At 54.3% G+C, this 19,922-nt stretch overlaps 3 protein-coding genes across 4 annotated transcripts; 1 reads left to right on the plus strand and 2 right to left on the minus strand.

Moving 5' to 3' along the window:
- The first annotated feature begins 1,161 nt into the window (after positions 1-1,161).
- Positions 1,162-1,755, plus strand: DPM3 (dolichyl-phosphate mannosyltransferase subunit 3, regulatory). Its single transcript, XM_082679540.1, has 2 exons — positions 1,162-1,217; positions 1,401-1,755. The coding sequence occupies exon 2, from the start codon at positions 1,406-1,408 to the stop codon at positions 1,682-1,684; it is 279 nt and encodes a 92-aa protein (XP_082535666.1). The 5' UTR covers positions 1,162-1,217; positions 1,401-1,405; the 3' UTR covers positions 1,685-1,755.
- A 446-nt stretch (positions 1,756-2,201) lies between these two features.
- SLC50A1 (solute carrier family 50 member 1) lies at positions 2,202-4,571 on the minus strand. 2 transcript variants are annotated; one of them, XM_082661179.1, is made up of 6 exons: positions 4,441-4,571; positions 4,055-4,132; positions 3,791-3,914; positions 3,041-3,202; positions 2,663-2,782; positions 2,202-2,581 (listed from the first exon to the last, which is right to left on the minus strand). In XM_082661179.1, the coding sequence occupies exons 1-6, from the start codon at positions 4,518-4,520 to the stop codon at positions 2,480-2,482; spliced, it is 666 nt and encodes a 221-aa protein (XP_082517305.1). In that variant the 5' UTR covers positions 4,521-4,571; the 3' UTR covers positions 2,202-2,479. The 2 variants fall into 2 exon arrangements, with proteins under 2 accessions (XP_082517305.1, XP_082517306.1); XM_082661180.1 differs by lacking the exon at positions 3,041-3,202.
- A 1,045-nt stretch (positions 4,572-5,616) lies between these two features.
- On the minus strand, positions 5,617-12,068 carry EFNA1 (ephrin A1). The gene is made up of 5 exons (XM_082679027.1): positions 11,848-12,068; positions 8,003-8,298; positions 6,912-6,977; positions 6,695-6,745; positions 5,617-6,520 (listed from the first exon to the last, which is right to left on the minus strand). The coding sequence occupies exons 1-5, from the start codon at positions 11,937-11,939 to the stop codon at positions 6,408-6,410; spliced, it is 618 nt and encodes a 205-aa protein (XP_082535153.1). The 5' UTR covers positions 11,940-12,068; the 3' UTR covers positions 5,617-6,407.
- Between the last annotated feature and the right edge of the window lie 7,854 nt (positions 12,069-19,922).

Below are 19,922 nucleotides of genomic sequence, written 5' to 3' on the forward strand. Positions count from 1 at the left end.
AGAGCCTCGATTTCCAACCTAGGTGCAAAGCTTCAGTTACTGGGGTTTTGGACATAACATTGTACAATTATCTTAATTATGTAGTTATCTATTATATAATTATCTAAAATTAGTTAACTTTGTAGTTTCCAAGTGGATTCTCAGTTCACGTCTCAGTCCAGGCTGTTGTTAACTCCTTCACTTACATCTGTGCTTACCTTGAACCTGTCAAAATACTGCTTCATTTAAATATCACCTGAACTCAACCACTTCCCATATCCTGTAATAACCTGGCTTTTTCCTTTGTTTGATGAGCGGCTCCACAGTTCCTCTGGTGTGTGCTCTCTCTTGCAGCAGCAAGTGAATAAACCTAACTATCCAACTACAGTTATGTTCTTAGTGGTCTTTATCAGACAGGCTTTTATAATTCTCCTTCCTTTCTAACTCTTTGTTTTCCCTGAAGTTAATAATTGCCTGACCTTTTCTTTCACTCGGTTTTCTATATACCTATCATGAATTCATCCCTCAAATTCTGAAAGACGTATACACCTTCTCTTAATACCTTAAACACATCAGGTGATTCCTCTGTCCCCACAGTTTTTTTCCCTTAAAGACACCCTCTTGAAGCACTTCTTCTGGCTCCAAGTCTTACTGGTTGCTCCTCTGAGTTTCTCTTTTAAAATATGACAACCTCTGTTCTAACACCTATCTCAGGGCACCTGTTAGTTCTCAATGCATCTGCTTTCCTGACTCCTGCTTTTCTCCTTCCACCCCAGAAGGGTCCGTGTCTTGACATCTCTATTTCTCCAAAGTCTGTCGTGACGCTCAAGAAACGTTCCACTGAGTGAATGAATAAAAGAATAAATAAGTGAATAAATGAATGAATGAATGAGTGGAATTTTTGTGCAGGAGAAGTGAGTTTAAGAGGAACGATATTACATTCCCATCTAGTCGCAAGGCTTAAGGGTGTCCTCAGGCTGTCTACAAGCCCCACGCCAGCTTGGAGCGGGGTCTCGAGGGAGGGAAGCAGCACCGAAAGCCCTCTGGGCCCAGGTCGCGGCTGCAGGAGCGGAGCCGGCTAAGCACAGCCTAGGTCAAGTCCGCGGCCACGAACCTGCCAGACGCCGCTCGAGGACTACAACTCCCAGAAGGCCGCGCGGCGGCGGAGCACGAGCCGTGGAGGATTCCGGACGCTGACGTCGGAGCCGTGCGGCTCAGGGAAGACGCTGGGCTGAGAGGTAAGTGTAGGAGGGGGGCTGAGGGTTGAGGGTGGAGGGCGGAGGGCGGGAGCGACAGAGGAGCGGCCCTGAGGTTAGGTGGTACGGAGGTGGGGGTGAGGTAGAAGGACAGGGAATGGGTCTCAAATGAAGAGCGGGTAGCGGGGTGTCAGGGACCTCGAGCTTTGCTTCCTCTTCCCGCAGTGACCATGACGAAATTAGCGCAGTGGCTGTGGGGGCTGGCGCTCCTGGGCTCCACCTGGGCTGCTTTGACCACGGGAGCCCTGGGCCTGGAGCTGCCATTGTCTTGCCGGGAGGTCCTGTGGTCACTGCCCGCCTACTTGCTAGTGTCCGCCGGTTGCTATGCACTGGGTACTGTGGGCTATCGCGTGGCCACTTTTCACGACTGCGAGGACGCCGCCCGCGAGCTGCAGAGCCAGATCCAGGAGGCCCGAGACGACTTGGCCCGCAGGGGGATGCGCTTCTGACACCCTAACCTCATTCCCGCACGGACAGCCTGCTCTCCCCTCCCCCATTAAAGCGCAAGTTTATTTTCTAACTTTGGTTTGAGTATGGAGTGTGGATGATGGGAATTGGGGATTCTGTGTACCAGCTGTTGATAAGTGAGAGGTAGAAGAGCCACCTTCCTGAGGCTCTCTCAGCCTTGTATCTTTGCATTCTGCTGGTACTTCCTCCTATTTGCTCCGAAGGAGGCAAAGACGCCCTTCTCAAGATCTCTCAGTATGGAAAAGTCATTTCACTTTCCTGGTCTTTTTAGCCCTGTTAGGAAGGACTTCTTGAAGCCTATTCTTCTTCATAACATCCAAGCTCTGTTCTTTCTAAGGCCTTCCTACGTCTTTACAACTTCTTGGTTCTTTCAGATACCTTTTCTGAGCCAACCCTACCAGCCCAAGAGTAACTGTGGATCAGACAGTTCCCGTCTACCCTTCACCAAACCAGGCAGGTTGACTATCCCTGAACAGAGAATGAGCCTTGATGGGCAAGGGGTAGGGAACAGTTTATTTTAAGGCACATTCTAAAGATTTCCCCCGACCTCCCAAATTAAAAAATAAAATCTTGAAAAAAAAAAAAAGTGATTCATCTCCCAGGTTCCATCCAGTCTTCTAAGTAAAGCCCTTTCTTTAGTCCCTGGATTCTCAAAGCAGTTCTTTTCCTTTACCACAACGCACTTCACCAGTGGAGGTGACCAGCAGGAAGAGCTGAAACAAGGTTTCTTTGGTAGTATGTTGGCATTAAGGTGCCCAGTGGTCAGGTGAACTCCCTCAGGTTTGTAGAAGTTGATAGTTCCTGTCTTGCTCCTGGGGGTATTTCCAGAAAAGCCAGAAGCGAATGAAGCTGGTGAGGATTCCTGGAAGGTTGGGCACCTGAAATCACAAGGGCTGCTATGAGGAGAGGAGCTGATTTTCCACCTCGTACACCTGTCACCCCGCCCCTGTTCTGCTTACCACAATGTAGGGATCTTTTAGTCGAAACCCATAGAACGTCCAGGAGGCAGAGGTGAGGAGGGTGGCAATGGTGAGTGAAAGGGAGAGACGTTGGGTCGATTTAGTACGAATGACCTTGGCCTGTGGGAAAGGATGAAGGACACTCCTAGCAAGGCACATAGTAAATCTCCCACCTTGCCTAAGAATTTCCTCAGAAAAAAAGTAAAACGTCCTCCCTGATCTTCTGTTACCCAACCTTTCCCTCCTGCCCCCCACTCACCCAACTCTACTGCCCCGTCTCCTTCCAGGATTTGGGTCTTTCCTTCCTCTGGAGTATAAGCTACAGTCTCTGGCTATGGGAGACTTATCTTCCTTTCCTCCCTGGACACCCCCACTCACCAAGTCAGCTAGTGGTGAGAGGTACATACTGATGGTGAAGACACTGCAGAAGAGGCCCAGCTGCTGAAGCCGGGTCTCAGTGTCGGGCACCAGGAGCCAAAAGTAGCCAAAACCCAGGACAAGGACCCCCAGCAGGGTTGCAGTCTGAAGGAGCACAGCATGCTGCAGAGGAGAGAGTAGCCTTAATTCTGGATGTACCAGGAGTCCTCTCTGACTCTGCTGCTGGAATTAATTCATCCTGCCCTCTCCCAAGCTCCAGTTGAGGAGCCAACCTTTTCCCAAGCCTCCAGTATTGCACTTGTTACATCCTCTTTCCCACCAGTGGCTTGAGCACATGTCTGATCCACGCACAACCCTGGAGGTTTCTAGGAGAGGGAAAGGTATCCTTTTTTGGTGAGCTTGCTACACAGAGTAGGAGCTTAATGCTTGTGTGAATGGGGAAGCAGAGCGGATCATCTCACTCTCAGCCACTGGCACTGACTTTGAAGGAACTATGGAGACAAGATCCCTTTCCACTCAGGTTGTTGGGCAGCAAGGCACCATCAGGCTAGGCAGAGCTACTAGCTTTGCCAGAATGGGGGACAATATGTGAGTCTCAGCAGGCTGGCTTCATGGCGGAAGGAGGACTGCAAGGCTGGAAGGGTCTTCCAGGAAAAGTTGGCAGTGCCAGCGTGTTATAGTCTTCTAGGAAACAGTGTTTGCCCTGCCAGCAAGGCAGGGCAGGGCATGCAGCAGAGGAAGGGGCTCTACCTTCCGATGGCAGTAGTGCAGATACACCAAGATATACAGGGTCTGAAGCACAGCACCCACGGCGTTGACGACGATTAGCGTCCAGTTTCCCTTCAGGGCCCCATAACTCAGCCAGCTCAGGTTGCTGCAGGGTGGAGGGGAGGGACATTGGCTCGCGGGGTTGAGTGTGAGCGGGGGACCCGAGGGGCCTCGTCCACATTCCTCCTCACCCCTCCCCAACCTCCCTCAGACAGGCTTTCCCGCCGCAGGCATCGCCCCTCTCACTTGACGTCCGTGGTGAGAAAGGGCAGGAACTGGACACTGTCCACACTCCGGGTCATCCGCATGTGCTTGAGGTCCGAGCTGTAACGGGGACCCGAAGGCAGGAGGGAGAGGTGGAAAGGGAGGACCAGGCTGCTGGGGCGTCGAAATCCCCGATGCCTGTCATCCTTTCTGGACAACTGCAGACCCCCGGCCCTACCCTCAGCACCCTGGCCTTCTCCCTCAGGTAAAGTGACCAGCCTTGCCCTTGTACCCCGGCCCTCTCGACCCGATTCCACTTTGACCCTAGGTTCCAGATGCAGCCTGGGGCTGCGGCCACGTCTCTGTCCCCTCTCTCTCCTTTCCTGACTTCCTGGTCCTGCCCCAGCCCAGCCCGTCCGCGCTCTCACAGGCCGGTGGAGAACATGCCGAGGGTGAAGAGCACGCAAGCTCCGGAAAGAAGCGAGTCGGCCAATCCGCCCGCCTCCATCCCTCCCCGAGTCGGATCCCGAGCTCGGCGCCTGCGGCCAGCTAGCAGGAACCGGAGCCCGCGACGCCGGAGCCCCGCCCCCTTGCGCCCCCGGCTCCGCCCCTGCGCGCTCGGCCATCCCCCCGGAAACTGAACCGGAACCCGGCCCACCCCTAGAACTTCAAGCCGGAGCTCAGGCCCCGCCCCTGCGAGGGCCTGTTTCGACCCCACCGGCCCGCTGTCGGCTCGCAGGGTTTCCTGTGTTCCCGTTGCTCTCGGTTTTCTGGCCGGTCTCCTTCCTAAGGCTCCGAGGATTTATCCCCGGCATCAGCCGCTCCACACTCTCTGCTTACTCCTTGGATCACCCAGACCCCCAGCCTCAACTCACTTTCCCACAGGCCGCTAGCCTACGTGGTAGAACTCAAAAGCTTGCTACCCGGACTTCAACACGCTTTCACGGAGGGCCGCAGCTCAGAACTTCAGTTGCCCAGGGATTGGGAGATTTTTCGCTCTTTGCTGAAGCCTCTTTCCGGTCTCTTCCCTAAGTAACAGGGACTGCCAGGAATCACCAAGTCTTTGTGTGATGCCCTCCCCCTTCAGCCACACTGCCGGCTTTCTGTGACTTGGCCAATCCACTGGACAAACGTATATCACCGACCCCCCTAGTCCAACCAACTTGCTGCCGGGAACTTTCCCTCCCAGCCTCCCACACATCTCTGCTGGTGGGGCTGTGGGCCGAGCCGCATGCCTCAGCTGGCAGGCGTTCCGAGCGGCTGCCCTGACTCACCCAAGAGCCTGAGTACCAGAACAGTACGCCAAAGCCCAGCGCTGAGAGGGTGCGAGTGGGGCGGAGGTTGGACAGGAGGAACTTCCAGAGTGGGGTGCAGCCTAGGACCCCACTGCTGTGGGGAGAGACTGCTGTGGGGAGCACTCCTATCCTGGACAACCCTCAGAGAAGGAAACACCCCACCCTTGTGGGCTGGTGAGGGGCATGTATTCTTTTCAGAGAGAGGGGAAAAAACTCAAACCCAATTGCTACTGACATAGCACTGAGCCTAGCAGCAGCAGGGACTCAATGGTCATAAATTAGGATGGAAGGGCAGAAAAGCACGTCCAAAAAAACAAACACATTGCTTTATTTTGAGACAAAGAACATTGTATAAAAAAACTCCAGTTGTAGAAATCAGCAGACACACATCTAGTTCATATACAGATTCTGTACTCGTGGGCCCTGCCCTTCAGGCTACAGTCAGTCTAGGCACAGACTCTGTGCACATGGGCACTGCCCTTACAGCTACACTCTAAGAACAGGTTGGCACAGCCCCCCTGCTGGCACAGCTCTGTGGAGTGATGCCCCAGGGTGGGAGAGGATGTAGTGCCTGGCTACAGTCCTCTCCGTGGCACCTCCACAGAGAACAGTCTCGGGGGAGATGCTGGGTCAGCCCAAGCATGTTGCCTCTCCTGTCCCTGGCTCCCAAGCAGGAAACTTGCTTTTCCTTCAGAGCCATCCTGGCTCTCTCTGGGAGGGACATCTTTGCCAAGCTCAGTGTCCATCCATGTAAGCCCAAGCCCCCTTCAGCTCGGCTCCCACAGTGCCCTTCTTAAGAGGCCATGTCCGCACAGCCCGTTTCTTTGGCTTAAGGGCAGGAATGAAGGGGAAAGGACTGTCCACTTCTTTGTCCATCCCTCTGAGGTGGAGGCGAGGATGGCACTGTCAGGCTTGCTGACCTCCTTTGGGTTGAAAGCTTTAATACTGACCCGTTTTGACGCTGCTGGGTGGCAGCTTGTGCACGTGGTAGGAGTGGTTCCCAGGACTAGGGCTTTGGGAGGGGCCCCAGGCAGGTGAGGGAGGCCCGCCCTGCCCCCTCAGCCTGGTTCCAGTTCTTACAGCGCATGCAGCATACACCTTCATAGGGTTTGCAGCAGCAGGAATGGCAGGAGCAGCACAGCCCAGGCGAGTGGGAAGAGGCGGGGGGCGGCACTGTGACCAATGCTATGTAGAACCTGCACCTCTGGGTCGTCTGCAAGGTAAGAGGGCAGAGGCCCCCAAGGTGAGCGGCCCCCCTATTGGCACTGGCCCTCAGCCCAGCGAGGTTTCCCCTGCCCCTGACTGGCAAAAGAGCCACCTCCTGTACCCAACCTCTTCAAGCAGACCCCCTTTTGTGCCCCAGGCCCAATTTGCTCCAGCCACCTACCTGCTGGAAGCCTCTTCTCCTGTGCATTGGCATGGGCCTGAGGACTGTGAGCTGAAGGATAAGGATGGTCTTAGGTCAGGTGCTTGGTACACCAAGGAGGCAGAGGGGTGGGAATGCTGGGTGGGCTGGGCAGTGGGACTTCCCAACCATCCCAGATCACTAGACCAGGCCCAGAATAGAGATGGAGCAAGGAGGCCCACAAGGCTGTGACACTCACTGATTTTGCCATTGACGTTCACCTTCAACCTCAAGCACTGGTCTTCCTGGTAGTGGATGGGTTTGGCTACAAAATAAATCCAGAGAGTGATAAGGAAGGAAACTTTTTTGGAAGAAAATATAAGCGTAAATACCTCTGACCCTGCTTTCTCAGTCCCTACTCATTTTAATCCCTCTCTTCCCTCTAATCTTTGATTCTCACCTTCCTTAGTTTTTGCCCACTTTCTGCCCCAAGTTCAGTGCAAGCTCCCATTCTTGGGAATAACCCCTGACTTTGGAGGTGGTGGTAAAAAGAACATAGACACTGTCCCCTCCCTACAGCCCATCCTCCACTCCCCCCAACCTGAAGTTGGGGGCAACCTGCACAATATGTTCCCCTTACCCGGCCACTTTGTCCTCGCCCTGCCTAAGCCCCACTGACAGGGTGAGGCCTGGATCCATTCTGTACAAAGCTGATCTCACAACTTGTAAAATCCACCAGTGGCTCTCCACTGCCCTCAGGATAAAGTCCAAACTCCTTAGCACTTCTTAGGCCCCCAAGCTCTACCCTGTCTACTTCTCCAAGCTCCTATCTCCCCACTTCCAAGTGTCCCTCCTGTTCCAGTCAGTCTGAACCATATGAAGTTCCCTGAATATGTCATGCTCTCTTTGCACACGTCCCCTTGTTTGGCCAGCTCCTCTGTCTGTCCTGAACTCTTGGGTCATCTTCCCCAGGAAGCCTTCTCTGAGGTGCGCCCCCCACCCCAGACTAGCAGGTACTCAAGTCATTTCCGCAGGGCCCCTGAGCTCATATCTACCATATCACCCTGTTCTAATGGTCTGTTAATCTATGTATGTCCCTTTCCAGGTTCCTGGAGGACAGGGACTCTGTAATGTTTTATTTATCTCTGCGCCTATAGTGCCAAGCAGAGTGCCCAGGACACAGTAGAAGCTCACTCCACATTTGTAATGGGAATGAACGAAAACAGACTTCAGGATTGGAAGGGGCCGTGTGCTGCTTGCCTTCCCACTAAGCATGTACTGAAGCATGTACATCATGCCAGGTGTGTCCCCCAGTGTATGCACCTGTGTGCATGCCTCCCGGGCACTCACAGATGTAGTAGTAGCTGTGTCCCTCTTTGAACTCCTTGCCCAGGGTAAAGGGTGTGAAGCGCTGGAACTTCTCAGACAGCTTCTCTGGGCCATGCCTGGCACTGGGCTGGTTGCACTGCCAGCGGACCTGGTCCTTGGATTGGGGTTGGCACAGTTGGTACTGCTCGCGCTCCACCAGGTACAGTGTGTACCGCTCCATGGCAGCGTCTGCCACAGACTCATCCTCATAATGAGGACAGATGATGTCCAGGTAGTCATTTAACTGCACGTGTACTGTGTAGTCCTCATTCCGAAACCTGGGCATGCGCAGAGGTAGAGAAAGCTGGTGGTCACTCAGAAGCCAGGCCAGAGCCTTGAGCTTCCAAATGTTTACATGACCCCTCACATTTCATACTGGACCACCGCCCCCACCAAAGATTTTTTAAAACTCTCAACTTCCAGTATTTAATTTACTGATCTTGATCTCTTTGTTTTTTGGGTTTTTTTTTTTTTTTTTGCGGTACGCGGGCCTCTCACTGTTGTGGCCTCTCCCACTGCGGAGCACAGGCTCCGGACGCGCAGGCTCAGCGGCCATGGCTCACGGACCCAGCCGCTCCGCGTCATGTGGGATCTTCCCGGACGGGGGCACGAACCCGTGTCCCCTGCATCGGCAGGCGGACTCTCAACCACTGCGCCACCAGGGAAGCCCTGTTCTTGATCTCTTAAATATCTTTCCACCATCTCCAAACATTCCATCGTCTGCCACTAATCCTCTAAATAGCACCCACTTAGTATCTTTCAGGTATCAAGGCACTTCCCATAACCTCCCTGATATTTACCTAAGGATAGGCTTCTAAATATTTCCTCTGCTCACTCTTCTACCTATAAATATTTCCCCAACTCTATTCTACCACTTGCTCCTTTAACTGCTATTAGACCTCAATCTGAGAACCTACTGGCCCATTCTATAATCAAGACCCACATAACCCCTTCTCTTTCCCATGCTAGTACTCGGCGTCCAACAATCTGTCTTCACTTCTCTTACTCCTCTCATTTTTCCCCTTGACCCACTGAGTATGTCTCACATTGTTCAACTTCACTTTTCCCCCAACACCCAGGACATCCATGCCCACAGATAATGTCCAGTCCTTTTGAGTTAAATTGCTTTAATCAATTCATCCAGTGCCCTCAAATCTCCCCTTCTAGCTACTCAAATCTATGCTCAGCTCTCCTTGTCCACTTCTCTCAAAGCACCCCAAAACCTCTCTGTCCCTTTATCTCCAAAAGCCGTACTTTCACCTCTTGTGAAATGAGCTCCAGAAATGCTGGAGTTCTCAGATCTGAGAAGGCCTCTCCCCTCCCTCTTCCCAAGATGGAGACAGCTCCCCTCCCCCAGCCCATTCCCCCCAGGCTCCAAAGGCTCCAGCCGGACTGCCCACCGACCCCTCCCCCGCAGCTCTAGACACCTGGCTCCAGTCTAGGTGGGGTCCTAGTAGGGGAAAAAGTGCCTCCCCACCTCCCTCCCTCTCCAAGCCGGTCAGCTTCTCTGAATTCCACCAACCACTGCCAGCTAGAGACTCAGCAGAGTTGGCTGCCAACTTGCTTCAAACCAAAGCCAGGGGCATGGGTGGTGGGGAGAGGGGCAGGGGTTAGGGCAAGAGGCCTCTGAGGTGGGCACCCACTGCCCAGTCAGCATGACCCTTAAGAGGCCTGGCTCTGCAGGAGCGTGCCAGTGCTCCAGCTAGGCTTACCAAGGCCCCTCCCCCACCCTGGGGAAAAGAGAGAGAGAGAGAGAGAGAGAGAGAGAGAGAGAGGGAGGGAGGGAGGAGGCGCAGAGAGAGGCTTTTAAAATTCCTCTCTGGAGAGATAAACATAGAAGCCATTTCAGAACAGGTATTTCAGCTCTGGGTCTGGCGTCTTTCCTCCATTCCCATGACGGGCACTGACTCATTCTTCATCCACCTCGGCCACCCACCCCAGCATTCATGAGAACCAGTGAAAATTTCCCTTGTCAAATGTGGACAGCCCCCAGGACCCCAGGATGGCCCAGTGCCCACTTGCTCTGGGCACTGTCCTCCAGGCAAAGGGAGCTGACAGATCTGAATGGGTGGGGTACCTGCCCCTCTAGCACCAAGGAGGCCAGGGTGCAGCTCACAGTGGCACTGCCCTTCTTCCCATGCTGCCCCCTGACTGGGGCCTGGAGATCCCAGGGCTGATGCCCACTGCCCTGAGTCACCCATGCCAGCCTAATACCCACCCAGCTCATTACCACCTCGTCTTTGCCCTCAAGCTGGGCCTGGCTTAGCTGCTTGTGGCCTCCACTCTGGGCTGGCTTTCTCTTTAGTCCTGGGTATGATAGAGTGTGTGTGTGTGTGTGTGTGTGTGTGTGTGTGTGTCCAGATGGACAGGGCAGAAGCTGTGCTTGGTGGGTGTGCCCATCACCCCCCTCCTGGGGGTACAATCTGCTCCACTTAGCACTCCTTTGACTCTTGCTCTCCATCTGGGAAAGGGGGGCAGCGGCGTCAGGGAAGGCGGGGAAGGGGGGGGCAAGGAAGAGGCTCCTTCCTGAAAGAGAGGAAACCTGGGAGCTTGGGAACGGAAAAGGCCAGGGTCCCCCCCTCCCTACTCCTGGCTTCCTGTCCCCTCCTCCTCCTTCAGCCAACACCTGGCACGGGCATAAACAGGGACTTTGCTCTCTCCCTCTAGGACAAGATTGGGTCAAAGAAGCAAAGAACAGAGAGCAAGGAGTGAGGTGGGGGAGGGCTGACTGCACTGCCCCGTCAGGCGGCCAATGGGCAAGAGGGCATTGCCCTCTGGGGTTGGCAGCTGGCTGTCTCCTCCCTGCCCAACACGCCACAGACGACAGACCCCCTACCAGGCAATGCTGCCACAGGGTCAAGAGGAAACTGGCACAATCTATTTCTCAAGGGGAGTGGGGGGTAGGTCTGCTAGGGCTGCCGGTGTCTGGGCTGAGTGAAGTGTTTTTCACCCCCGACCCCAAGGTGTCCAGCCCTCCTCTCCTGACTCCACCTTACCCCCCTCTCCTGTTTTCCTGCAAATATTGTTCCCATAACTTCAGAAAACTCAAGAACAAAGAACAAAGGGTCCGATGGAGCTTCTCCCTCCCCGTACCATTTGCCTCACAGCCCTAAACCTGCCCCGGAGAAATTAACTCCTTCCTGCCCAGAGCCCTTTGTAACCCTTTTAACCCCTTCCTGTCCTCTGGAACCTTTCCCACGACCTCGCTCTCCCCTTCTCTTCAGTTTTACTACCTGAACCTCAGATACCCTCAAGCCTACCCACACACAGCATATGCCTCATTCATGCCACCTCTAAAGACTCTTGAGGGGGGAGGGCTTTCCAGGGTGACCTTAAATACAGAATGAACACTTAATGCTGGCAGCCCAGGTCCCTCCGGAAGGGTCCTTCCAGGATTACAATAAGCATTCTGCTTACTCCGGACGTCAAGACCTGTCAGTGTGGGCAGATGCCCAAGTAACACACAAGGAGAGGCACAGAGGCTTTCTCAGTGGAAGGGCCTAGAACAAGAGCCCTGGCGGTCAGACAGAGTGGCCCCTGCTAAAGGCAGGAACTGTTCAACGCGGGTCCCTCACTTCGGAGTAACAGGGGTGCCAGAAGGAAGGAAAAGAGAGGCAGTGGCAGCGCCTGTGCAAGCCGATGCGGGCAGCGTCCTGCCCTGGGGTGGGGTACTCCCAGCTATGCGGGAGAAGAAAGTCTGTGGGATCCCTCCCGCCTCCGGTCACCTCCCCGAGACTCAGGTTAGGGGCTAGCCGGGACAGTTAACCTGGAGGGGGGAGCAGTGCCAACCGGGCGCCCAGGCTGTCGGCCGGAGACTCGGGGCTTACTTGGGGTTTGAACTGTTCCAGAAGACGGTGTGGCGGTCAGCAGCGGCCAGACTGCAGCACAGACCCAAGAGAGGGGCCCAGAGGAACTCCATAGCGCGGGGCCGGGCCAGGCCGGGCGGGGACGAGGGTCTCCTCCGGGTCTGGGTTCCCGCAGGCTTTCTCCGCGGCGCGCTCAGCACAGTGCTCACAGCTCTGGGCCCTCCGCGCCGCGACTCCGCCTTTTGGGCCGGCGCCGCCCGACACCCCGCCCCGCCCCCGCCCTGCCCGGCGCGCGGCTGCCCTGGGCCTGGGGGCTGGGGAGGTGGAGGAGGGGAGGGCAGGGGGGAGGGGAGGAGAGGGGAGCAAAGCGCGCACCGACAAATCTGCTCAGCGCTGTGTGTTTGCTCACTCGTGGATCCGCGTGCAGCTTTGTGGGCCTGTGCTGGCTGGTGGGTCTGTGTCCCCCGCCCAGTCTCGTGCGGGAGAAGGGAACGAACTCCACGTGCGGGTCTGCTAACCAGCGGGTGCGGGACCCGGCTGGCGGGCGCCGTGCGCCGATCTTGAAGGGTGCGAGGTTGTTGATAGGTCCCGCACCTTTCCCGAGTCTTGCACACCCAGGCTCGGGCGCCCGCGTTTCCACACTCTCCTCCTACCCACCCCCTTCCTGGACTCTGCGCTCGGCTGCTCCTCCCCACACACGCTGCTGTTTGTTTTTGTTGGGTTTGTCAATGTTGTCTTTGTTTGGGAGGTTGTGTCATCGCCTAGATGCCGGGAATAAAGTGCAACCCTGTGTGTGATCAAGTGTGTAACGTGTGCGGCCGGGGCTTAGGGCTCCTCTGTCCGTCAGTGCCTGTGAGAGGGAGGAAGACTCGGGATTCTGGGCCCGCGAGGGGGTTCGCTCTTGTTTCTAAGGCTCCAAAGGGCACTAATGACCTGTGTGTGAGTGTGTGCTAACACGTGTGTACCGTGCGAACAGGCTTTGAATATGGACTGTGAGAATCTGGGCCTGAAGGGTGACAAACTGTAACCACACATGTGCATCTGGCATGTGTAAATACGTGTGATGGCGCGCAAGTGTGAAAGCATTTGTGAGTAGTATCACAGCCGCGTGTGGGGAAGCGTGTGAAACTTTGACGTACGTATGCTAATGTTTGTGAACAGTGTGTGAAGAGGAGGGGAAACATGCACAGGAGAGCAACGTCTGGGGGCTGGGGGCTGAAGGCGGGGAGGGGGTTTTTGTGCAGCGTCCCAGACTAGGCGACTGGGTCTGGCCCAGTTTGGGCTGGGTCTCCCAGTCAGTCAGGCCCCAGTATCCAGCTCGCCACCCCGCACCCCGAGCAGTGTAAACAAACCCGCTGGAATTCGCCTCTCGGGGCTCCTCTCCCCGCCAGGATCTGCACCGTCTGGGGCAGGGGTTGGCGGGTGAGTGTCTGCCTCCCAGATCTTGGGGCGGAGAGGGCGGGCAGGTGTTTGATCAGGTTCGTGTGTGTGTGTGTGTGTGTGTGTGTGTGTGTGTCTGGAGCTGGAAGTCCTAATGCTGTATGACTGCGTGCGTTTGGTGATTCATGTGTGTGTGTATGACTGCGTGCGTTTGGTGATTCATGTGTGTAATTGTGTGGCTGTTTGCATGCCCGTCCGGAGTTGATTTTGCGAGTCTGTACACACCCCTGGCCAGCCGTTCCAAGCGGCTGAGCAACGCGGGAAGCCGCAGACCCGGGGCCCCTTTGAGGCTCGAACCCAGCTTCCCCGGTTCCCAGGCTGTTTCATCCTCCTCTTTTACGGCCAGGCCTGGCCACAGCCCCTGTAATTACGCGGGGCCGGGACGCAGCTGCTAGTCCGGCGCTGGCCCCGCCGGGGAGGAGCCTGGGACGGCGGAGGGCCTGGGCCGGCCCTACCCCGTGGGGGACGCAAGTTGCTAGAGGCCCTACTCAGCCGGATTCCGCCGCGCGTAGGATAAATATTTACCCCGCGCGAACTAGGGGCTTGGCTCGGTAACCTGGCGGCCGGGTCCCGGCCAGGCGTTGCGCACGGCCCCTACCACCACCCCCTCGCGCGCACCTGCCCCCAGGCGACGTGCCCGGCCCCGCGTTTACGCGAGGTGCAGCCCGCCCCTCCCGCCGGGGCCGAAGTCTACCCGCCGAACCAGCCCCAGGGCGGCGCCTCACGCCCGTTTTGCTCACCTGGGAGGGCACCTGGGTGTCGGCCACCCACGTGTCCCAGGCGAGATTACCCCATCCCTCTGCTCGTGTCCCATAGAATCGAAGTCCCACGAGGGCAGGGAGTTTTGCTGGTTCACTGCTGTATTGCCAGCGCCTGGCACAGCACCCAGCACGCGTAGTAGGTGGTCAAGAAATCTTTGTTGAGTGAGTGAAATCACTGTTCAGTGTTACTTCTGCGGTACGTACTGCTCTGAAAAGAAACCGGAAGGGTTAGAGAAGGAAGGGGTGATGGTAGTTCTTCAGAGAGGGTGGCCCAGGATTGCCCCCTGGAGGAGACAGTTTGGGGCACGTTCCCCCGTTTCTTTGACCGCCGGGATTTCTGGGCGGGAAAGTGTGGGGTCCCCTGGGCTGCGCCGCTCGGGCCGGGCAGGTTCGGGCTCGCTCGGCCCAGCCCGGCGGGGCCATGTCCGTTCCCGTCCTGCCTGCGTGTAGGGCTGGAGCAAGCCGGGTGGAGAAGAGGTGGGGGGAAATTCTGGGCACGAACGGGACGCGGAGCCCTCTTTCCCCAGCTTGGCACTGTCCCCAGCATTCTCTCTGAAGGCTTGGAGCTCAATCACTCTTCTCCTATCCTAGTATTTGTGCGTATGGGGATCTTTCGTCCGAACTAATGGGACACCCCTAGACCCCAGCTGTTGTGATGAGCACCTAAGGTAAGGGTGCGTCTAGGATAAAATCCCTGTCCTTGATTAGCCCTCAGACCAGTAGGGGAAATAGAGAAGCCACCATTTATACAATAGACTTGCTACGAGGAAAAGCCGAGATTGCAGACCCACAACCTCCCTCGCGCTGCCTGGACACTCCGACAGCCGCTGCGACTCCTGGTGGACCAGGAGGAGAGCTGCAGGTACTGAGAGACCCAGACCGAGACCGCAGAAGGGACTTTGGCTCGGAGACTCGACCTGCAAACCAGCTCAGCCCCGTGCCTTCCCCCATCCCAGCCCCCAGCCTGCCCAGGCGGGTCTTGTCTTGGTTCTTGCTTTGGGCTACCTCTCACCACAAAGTTGTGCGCCTGTGTTGGCTCTCAGCATCGCCACCCTCAGGCAAACATCTGTGCTCAGTGGCGGGAGCCGTCTGAGGTGTCTGTCTGTCTGCCTGCCTGTCTGGGAAATTCCCCTCATGAGTCCTTTCTGGAAATTCCTCGGGGACAGGATTAACCCTCTGAGGGCCGTGGGGGAGGCCCAGCCTCTGGAGGTAGGTGCTGTCCACCTGTGGGGCACTGTTGGCCTGGAGGTACCATTCCCAGTCTGGACCGTGCAGAGCTACTCGGTTGCTACTGCCTTGCTGAGCGCCCTGTGGTTTGGGGTGGGGAAGGCCAGAACCACAAGGCCCTGGGACACAGCCAACCTGGCACAGCCTCTAAGGGCATCACTGGGCAGTGGGATGAGGCAGGGCGCAGAGGAGGTGATACAGAGCTTGAAGCAGTCTCTGCTCCTCTCCCTATGTCATTATGAAAAATGAAGTGTATGTTTCCCATTTTATTAGTAATGTGTGTATATTTTTCACAAGTTGAACAAGAGAACAGGAGAATAAAGGGGAACCATCAGCTACTGTGAACATCTTCAACCCTTCCCTGGCAGCTTTTTGTTTGTAAGGTTTTGTTTGCTTGCTTTTAGATATTGTGTTAAATATGACTCATTTCTATCTTGTAATTCTTTTTTCCCCTTTAACTTTACGACAGAAGATATTTTCATGTATACACTCTTTGTAAACAATATTAAAAAATATTTTTAAAATTTATTTGTTGTGATTGTTTATAAGATATTTCTCTCTATATATATTTTTAATTTATTTATTTTTGGCTGTGTTGGGTCTTCATTGCTGCGCACGGGCTTTCTCTAGTTGCGACGAGCGGGGGCTACTCTTCTCTGCGGTGCGAGGGCTTCTCACTGCGGTGGCTTCTCTTGTTGCGGAGCCCATGCTCCGCAACAAGAGAAGCCACCGCAGTGAGAAGCCCTCTGCAACAAGAGAAGCCACCGTAATGAGAAGCCCGCGCACTGCAAGGAAGAGTAGCCCCCACTCGCTGCAACCAGAGAAAGCCCGCGCACAGCAACGAAGACCCAACGCAGCCAAAAATAAAAATAAATAAATTTATTAAAAAAAAAAAAGAAGGATGGGACCGTGGTTTCTGCACAGAAAACACCAGAAGGTGTTTGTTAATGATGCCACCAAAACTTAATCACTTATATCAAATACTGTACTGGGAGGTGCTGGGGGCTCTGAAATATACTCTTGTCCTAAAGGAATCTAATGTGCTTGCAAATATGTACTGAGAATATAAAATAAGAATTATAATAGTGGTATAAGTGGAACAACAGGCTGTGGGCTCACAGAGGAAGGAGGGTTTATTTGGGGTCAGGAATGCTTCACAAAGGAGGGGATATATATGTTTTTTCCTCTGCCTGCTTTTGAGTCTGCCAACATAGCTGACTCAGGAGGAGATATTTGAAATGGGTTTTGGAGGATAAGTAGGCATTCATATTCGGGGATGAGGGGAAAAAACACAAGTAGAGGGGTTAGGGTGTGTGCAGCGAATACTCTGGTGTAGCTAAAATTACAGAATGGGTCTGGGGGAGTGGCAAGAGATGAAAGCAGAAGGAGGTTTGGGGGCCATGTTGCCAAGGGTCTTGACTGCCATGCTCAGGATTTTGAACATTATTCTGTAGCCCATAGATGCTTAAGTAGGAAACATAATCAGATTTGTATTTTAGAAAAATCACTGTGGGTAACAATGTGGGTAGAAGAGGGAGCTCAGAGGTAGGGGGGCTGGTTAGGCCTGAGCTGCAGGAGTTCTGGTGGGAGTGAGACGGGCCTGAAGCTGAGGAGCAGCAGAGGGGGGAGAACAGAGGACAGATTTGACAGAGTTGGGTGGGAGCTGAGCCATGGGCAGGAGACTGGGAAGGCTTGGTGGGCAGAGGTGCCATTTACATAGAGGAAATGGAGGCGAGGAACAGACCCAGGAAGGGTAAACAAAGAGGACAGTTTTGGACATTGTATCAATTAGGAGTGATTTTGGCTGCAAATAACAGAATACCCAACTACTAGTGGTTTAAGCAAGAGGTTTTATGTTTCCCCCAACACAAAGCCCTCTGATGTGGGACAGCAGCTCAACAGTGTCGTCAAAGACCCAGTGCTGTCCGCCTCTCTGCTCTGCTGTCCTCATGACTCTGGTTACAAGATGGCTGATTGTACAAGAGCTACATTCAAGCTGCAGGAGCCACAGGAAGAAGGGGTGGGAGCAAGAGGGTTTCTCCTCCTAAGGGTCTCTTTCTATCTGGTAAGAAAATCTTTCCTAGCAGCTTCCTAGACAACTTACTCTCGGAAGAAAACTGGTTCAGTGTCCATGGCTACAGCAGCATTTGTGCAGGAGAAGGGACAGTTCTGGAGGGCTGGGGCTGGGCCTGGGACCCTCCTCCCTCAAATGGGATCTGCTCTGTTCCCCAAAGAAACAGGAGTCTTGTTAGACAGGGAGCAGGATAAGCACTGAACGGTGCCTGTGCAGACATGTTGCATTTGAAGAATCAGTGGGATTTCCAGGTGGAGGTGTCTGAGGGAGGCAGTTGGGGATAGGAGCCAGGAATCGTTTCCCTGTGATTTTGACTGGGGAGAAATCCTTCCTTCCCAGCTACCCAGCCTTGGTCCTCTGGTCCTCCAGGGTAGAACAGCTGTGTGAGGGTGGGCGGGAAGACATTTACTCTCAATGCAGCTGATAAACCTCTTTTCCACTTCCCTGTCCCCCTCCCCCTAATCTCTCACTATAACATAGTGTAAAAGCAGGAATTTAGACACTTTTATTTCAGAGACATTACTTTTACATAACTTTTTTTTCCTAATTACAGAAGGAATACATGATCAATGCAGAAAACTTGGAGAAGCACAAATGAAGAAAGAAAAAAAATCACCCAAAGAAGTTAAATCTCAGAAGCAAGCACAATTCACAGTTCTTTTCCCCATGGCTCTGGAATTTTTTATGGTCAATATCTTTGAGAGGTTACAGTTTAATGCCCATGTTACGGCCAGCTCGGAATCCCTTACATTTGTGTAACATTTTACACTCTTCCAGTGTTTTCAGCTGTGTATTTGATCACGTACTATTTCATCTTTATAGACTCCTACACATTTTGAGGTGGGCAAAAGCAGGAATTATGCCCTCACTGATTAGACATGATGGTATTCAGGACTCAGACGGTTAGCCTCAGCCTCGGTGGGGCTTGGGTCCACAGCACCTTATTCTTTCCACACCTCACTGCCCAACTCTCCTGGGTATAAAGGAAAGACCTGGGCCCAAAGTGCTGAATTTGCTGTGAGCAAATGGGGGAGTGTGTATGGAGAAGGGAAAGGAAGGGGGTGAAGAGGGGGCAGTTCCTTCCCTCACCAGAGCCCTTGAGGGAGAGGGAGGAGAGGGTCTGGGGAGGTGGGACGGGAGGGACCTGAGGGGGTTTGTGGGTCAGGCTTGTGAGATGCAGTCTTCCAGCGCTGAAGCCTGCCCTGACCCGTCCCTGCAGGCAGTAGATGTCCGGATAATGGCTTACTTTCCACTTCACCAAATATTTTTTGAGGTCAGTTTGTTCATTAGGCACTGCAGGGAAGGCCAGATAAGGCAACCTGTGAGCAGGAGAGAGAGTGGTGCTGTGAGAGCTGGGTCTGAGTCCCAGATATGGAAACTTGGGAAAGGCATTTTTCGTCTCAGAGCCTCCACTGTTTCCATCTGTAAGATGGGGGCAAGGCTACTTTCTTCCTGGAATTATTATATGGATCAAAGGAAATAGCTGCTGTGAGGGGCCTGGTGCTAAGCCTGGGGGAGAAGACTGTCAGTAAGGACTGGTGTATATTTCTCTTTACCTGGGCCTGACCTCCTGGACTGACTGGGGGTAAATGTGCTGACACTGGGAATGAGGAAGGGGAGTCTTCGGGATACAGGGAAGGTGATGGAGGAGGAGCCTTAGGAACACAAATATTTGTTCCTCCAGGTAGTACTTGATAAATGCCCCAGGGACAAGGCAGCCAAGAGCTCGGAGGTGCAGTGGGGGCAGAGATGAATGGGGGAAATCCTTTTGAGGGTTCCCCAGGTAGGGATGGGGGGTAAGGGCATTCCATGCCCAGAGGGAAGGTGCAGGCCTTTCTCCCCTGACTGCAGGGGCGAGGGGAAGGAGATGGGGAGAGGATCTACTCCCACCACGTTCCTTATTGCCCCCCAGGCTCCATCTAGTACCCTCCATCACACTCTCCATCCACTAACTGTGGGCCAGGCACTGCTGGGTCCTGGAGATCCCGAGCTGGGTCTTAAAGAGGAGTAGGAATTGATGAAGTAAGGGGGGGGGAAGGGCACACAGCATGAAAGGGCGACACAGCTTGGAGCTGGGCACAGGGAGGGGGCTGGAACCACGCAGAGAGGAGGGGCAGGAGTGTACAAAGAGCTGGAATGCAGGTGGAATGTGGTAAATACCTCGGGGAGATGGGCTACCAGTGCTTTGTGACTCGAAGAAAAAGTGCCTCACATGGGCAGAAGTCCCTGTGTGGGGAGGTGTCGGGATAGACATCCTGGAGGAGGCTCTTTGGAGATGTGGCTTACAGGGAAACTGCTTTTACATGGGCTGAGGACATTCCAGATTGAGCTGGAGCTGGCCAACCCAGAATGGCCTCAGAGACAAGCCGAGGGGGTTGTATTTCATTGGGGAACCCTAGGCTGAGGGAAGGCAGAGAGAGAGGGGAGGTTTGGAGATTTGAGAGTGGATAATGGGCAGGTTGCCCTGGGAATAATAACATCAGCTCGCGTTTATAGAACATGTTCTCCATTCCAGGCTCATCTGAAGCACTTTGTGTACATTAAGCACTCACTGCTTACAATCACCATAAGAGATAGGTAGTATTATCATCCTC

This window comes from Grampus griseus (genome assembly GCF_964374135.1).
Source record: "Grampus griseus genome assembly, chromosome: 1".
NCBI lineage: Eukaryota > Metazoa > Chordata > Mammalia > Artiodactyla > Delphinidae > Grampus > Grampus griseus.

Bases quoted from the DNA above. Each gene is read 5' to 3' on its own strand.
- DPM3 (XM_082679540.1), top strand. From the start codon at position 1,406: ATGACGAAATTAGCGCAGTGGCTGTGGGGGCTGGCGCTCCTGGGCTCC.
- SLC50A1 (XM_082661179.1), bottom strand. From the start codon at position 4,520: ATGGAGGCGGGCGGATTGGCCGACTCGCTTCTTTCCGGAGCTTGCGTG. The intron at 4,133-4,440 runs GTGAGAGCGCGG...TCCCCGTTACAG, and splicing joins GGCATGTTCTCCACCGGCCT to CTCGGACCTCAAGCACATGC. The intron at 2,783-3,040 runs GTGAGTGGGGGT...CCTTTCCCACAG, and splicing joins TCTCACCACTAGCTGACTTG to GCCAAGGTCATTCGTACTAA.
- EFNA1 (XM_082679027.1), bottom strand. From the start codon at position 11,939: ATGGAGTTCCTCTGGGCCCCTCTCTTGGGTCTGTGCTGCAGTCTGGCC. The intron at 8,299-11,847 runs GTAAGCCCCGAG...GCGCATGCCCAG, and splicing joins TGGAACAGTTCAAACCCCAA to GTTTCGGAATGAGGACTACA. The intron at 6,521-6,694 runs GTAGGTGGCTGG...CTTACCTTGCAG, and splicing joins GGAGAAGAGGCTTCCAGCAG to ACGACCCAGAGGTGCAGGTT.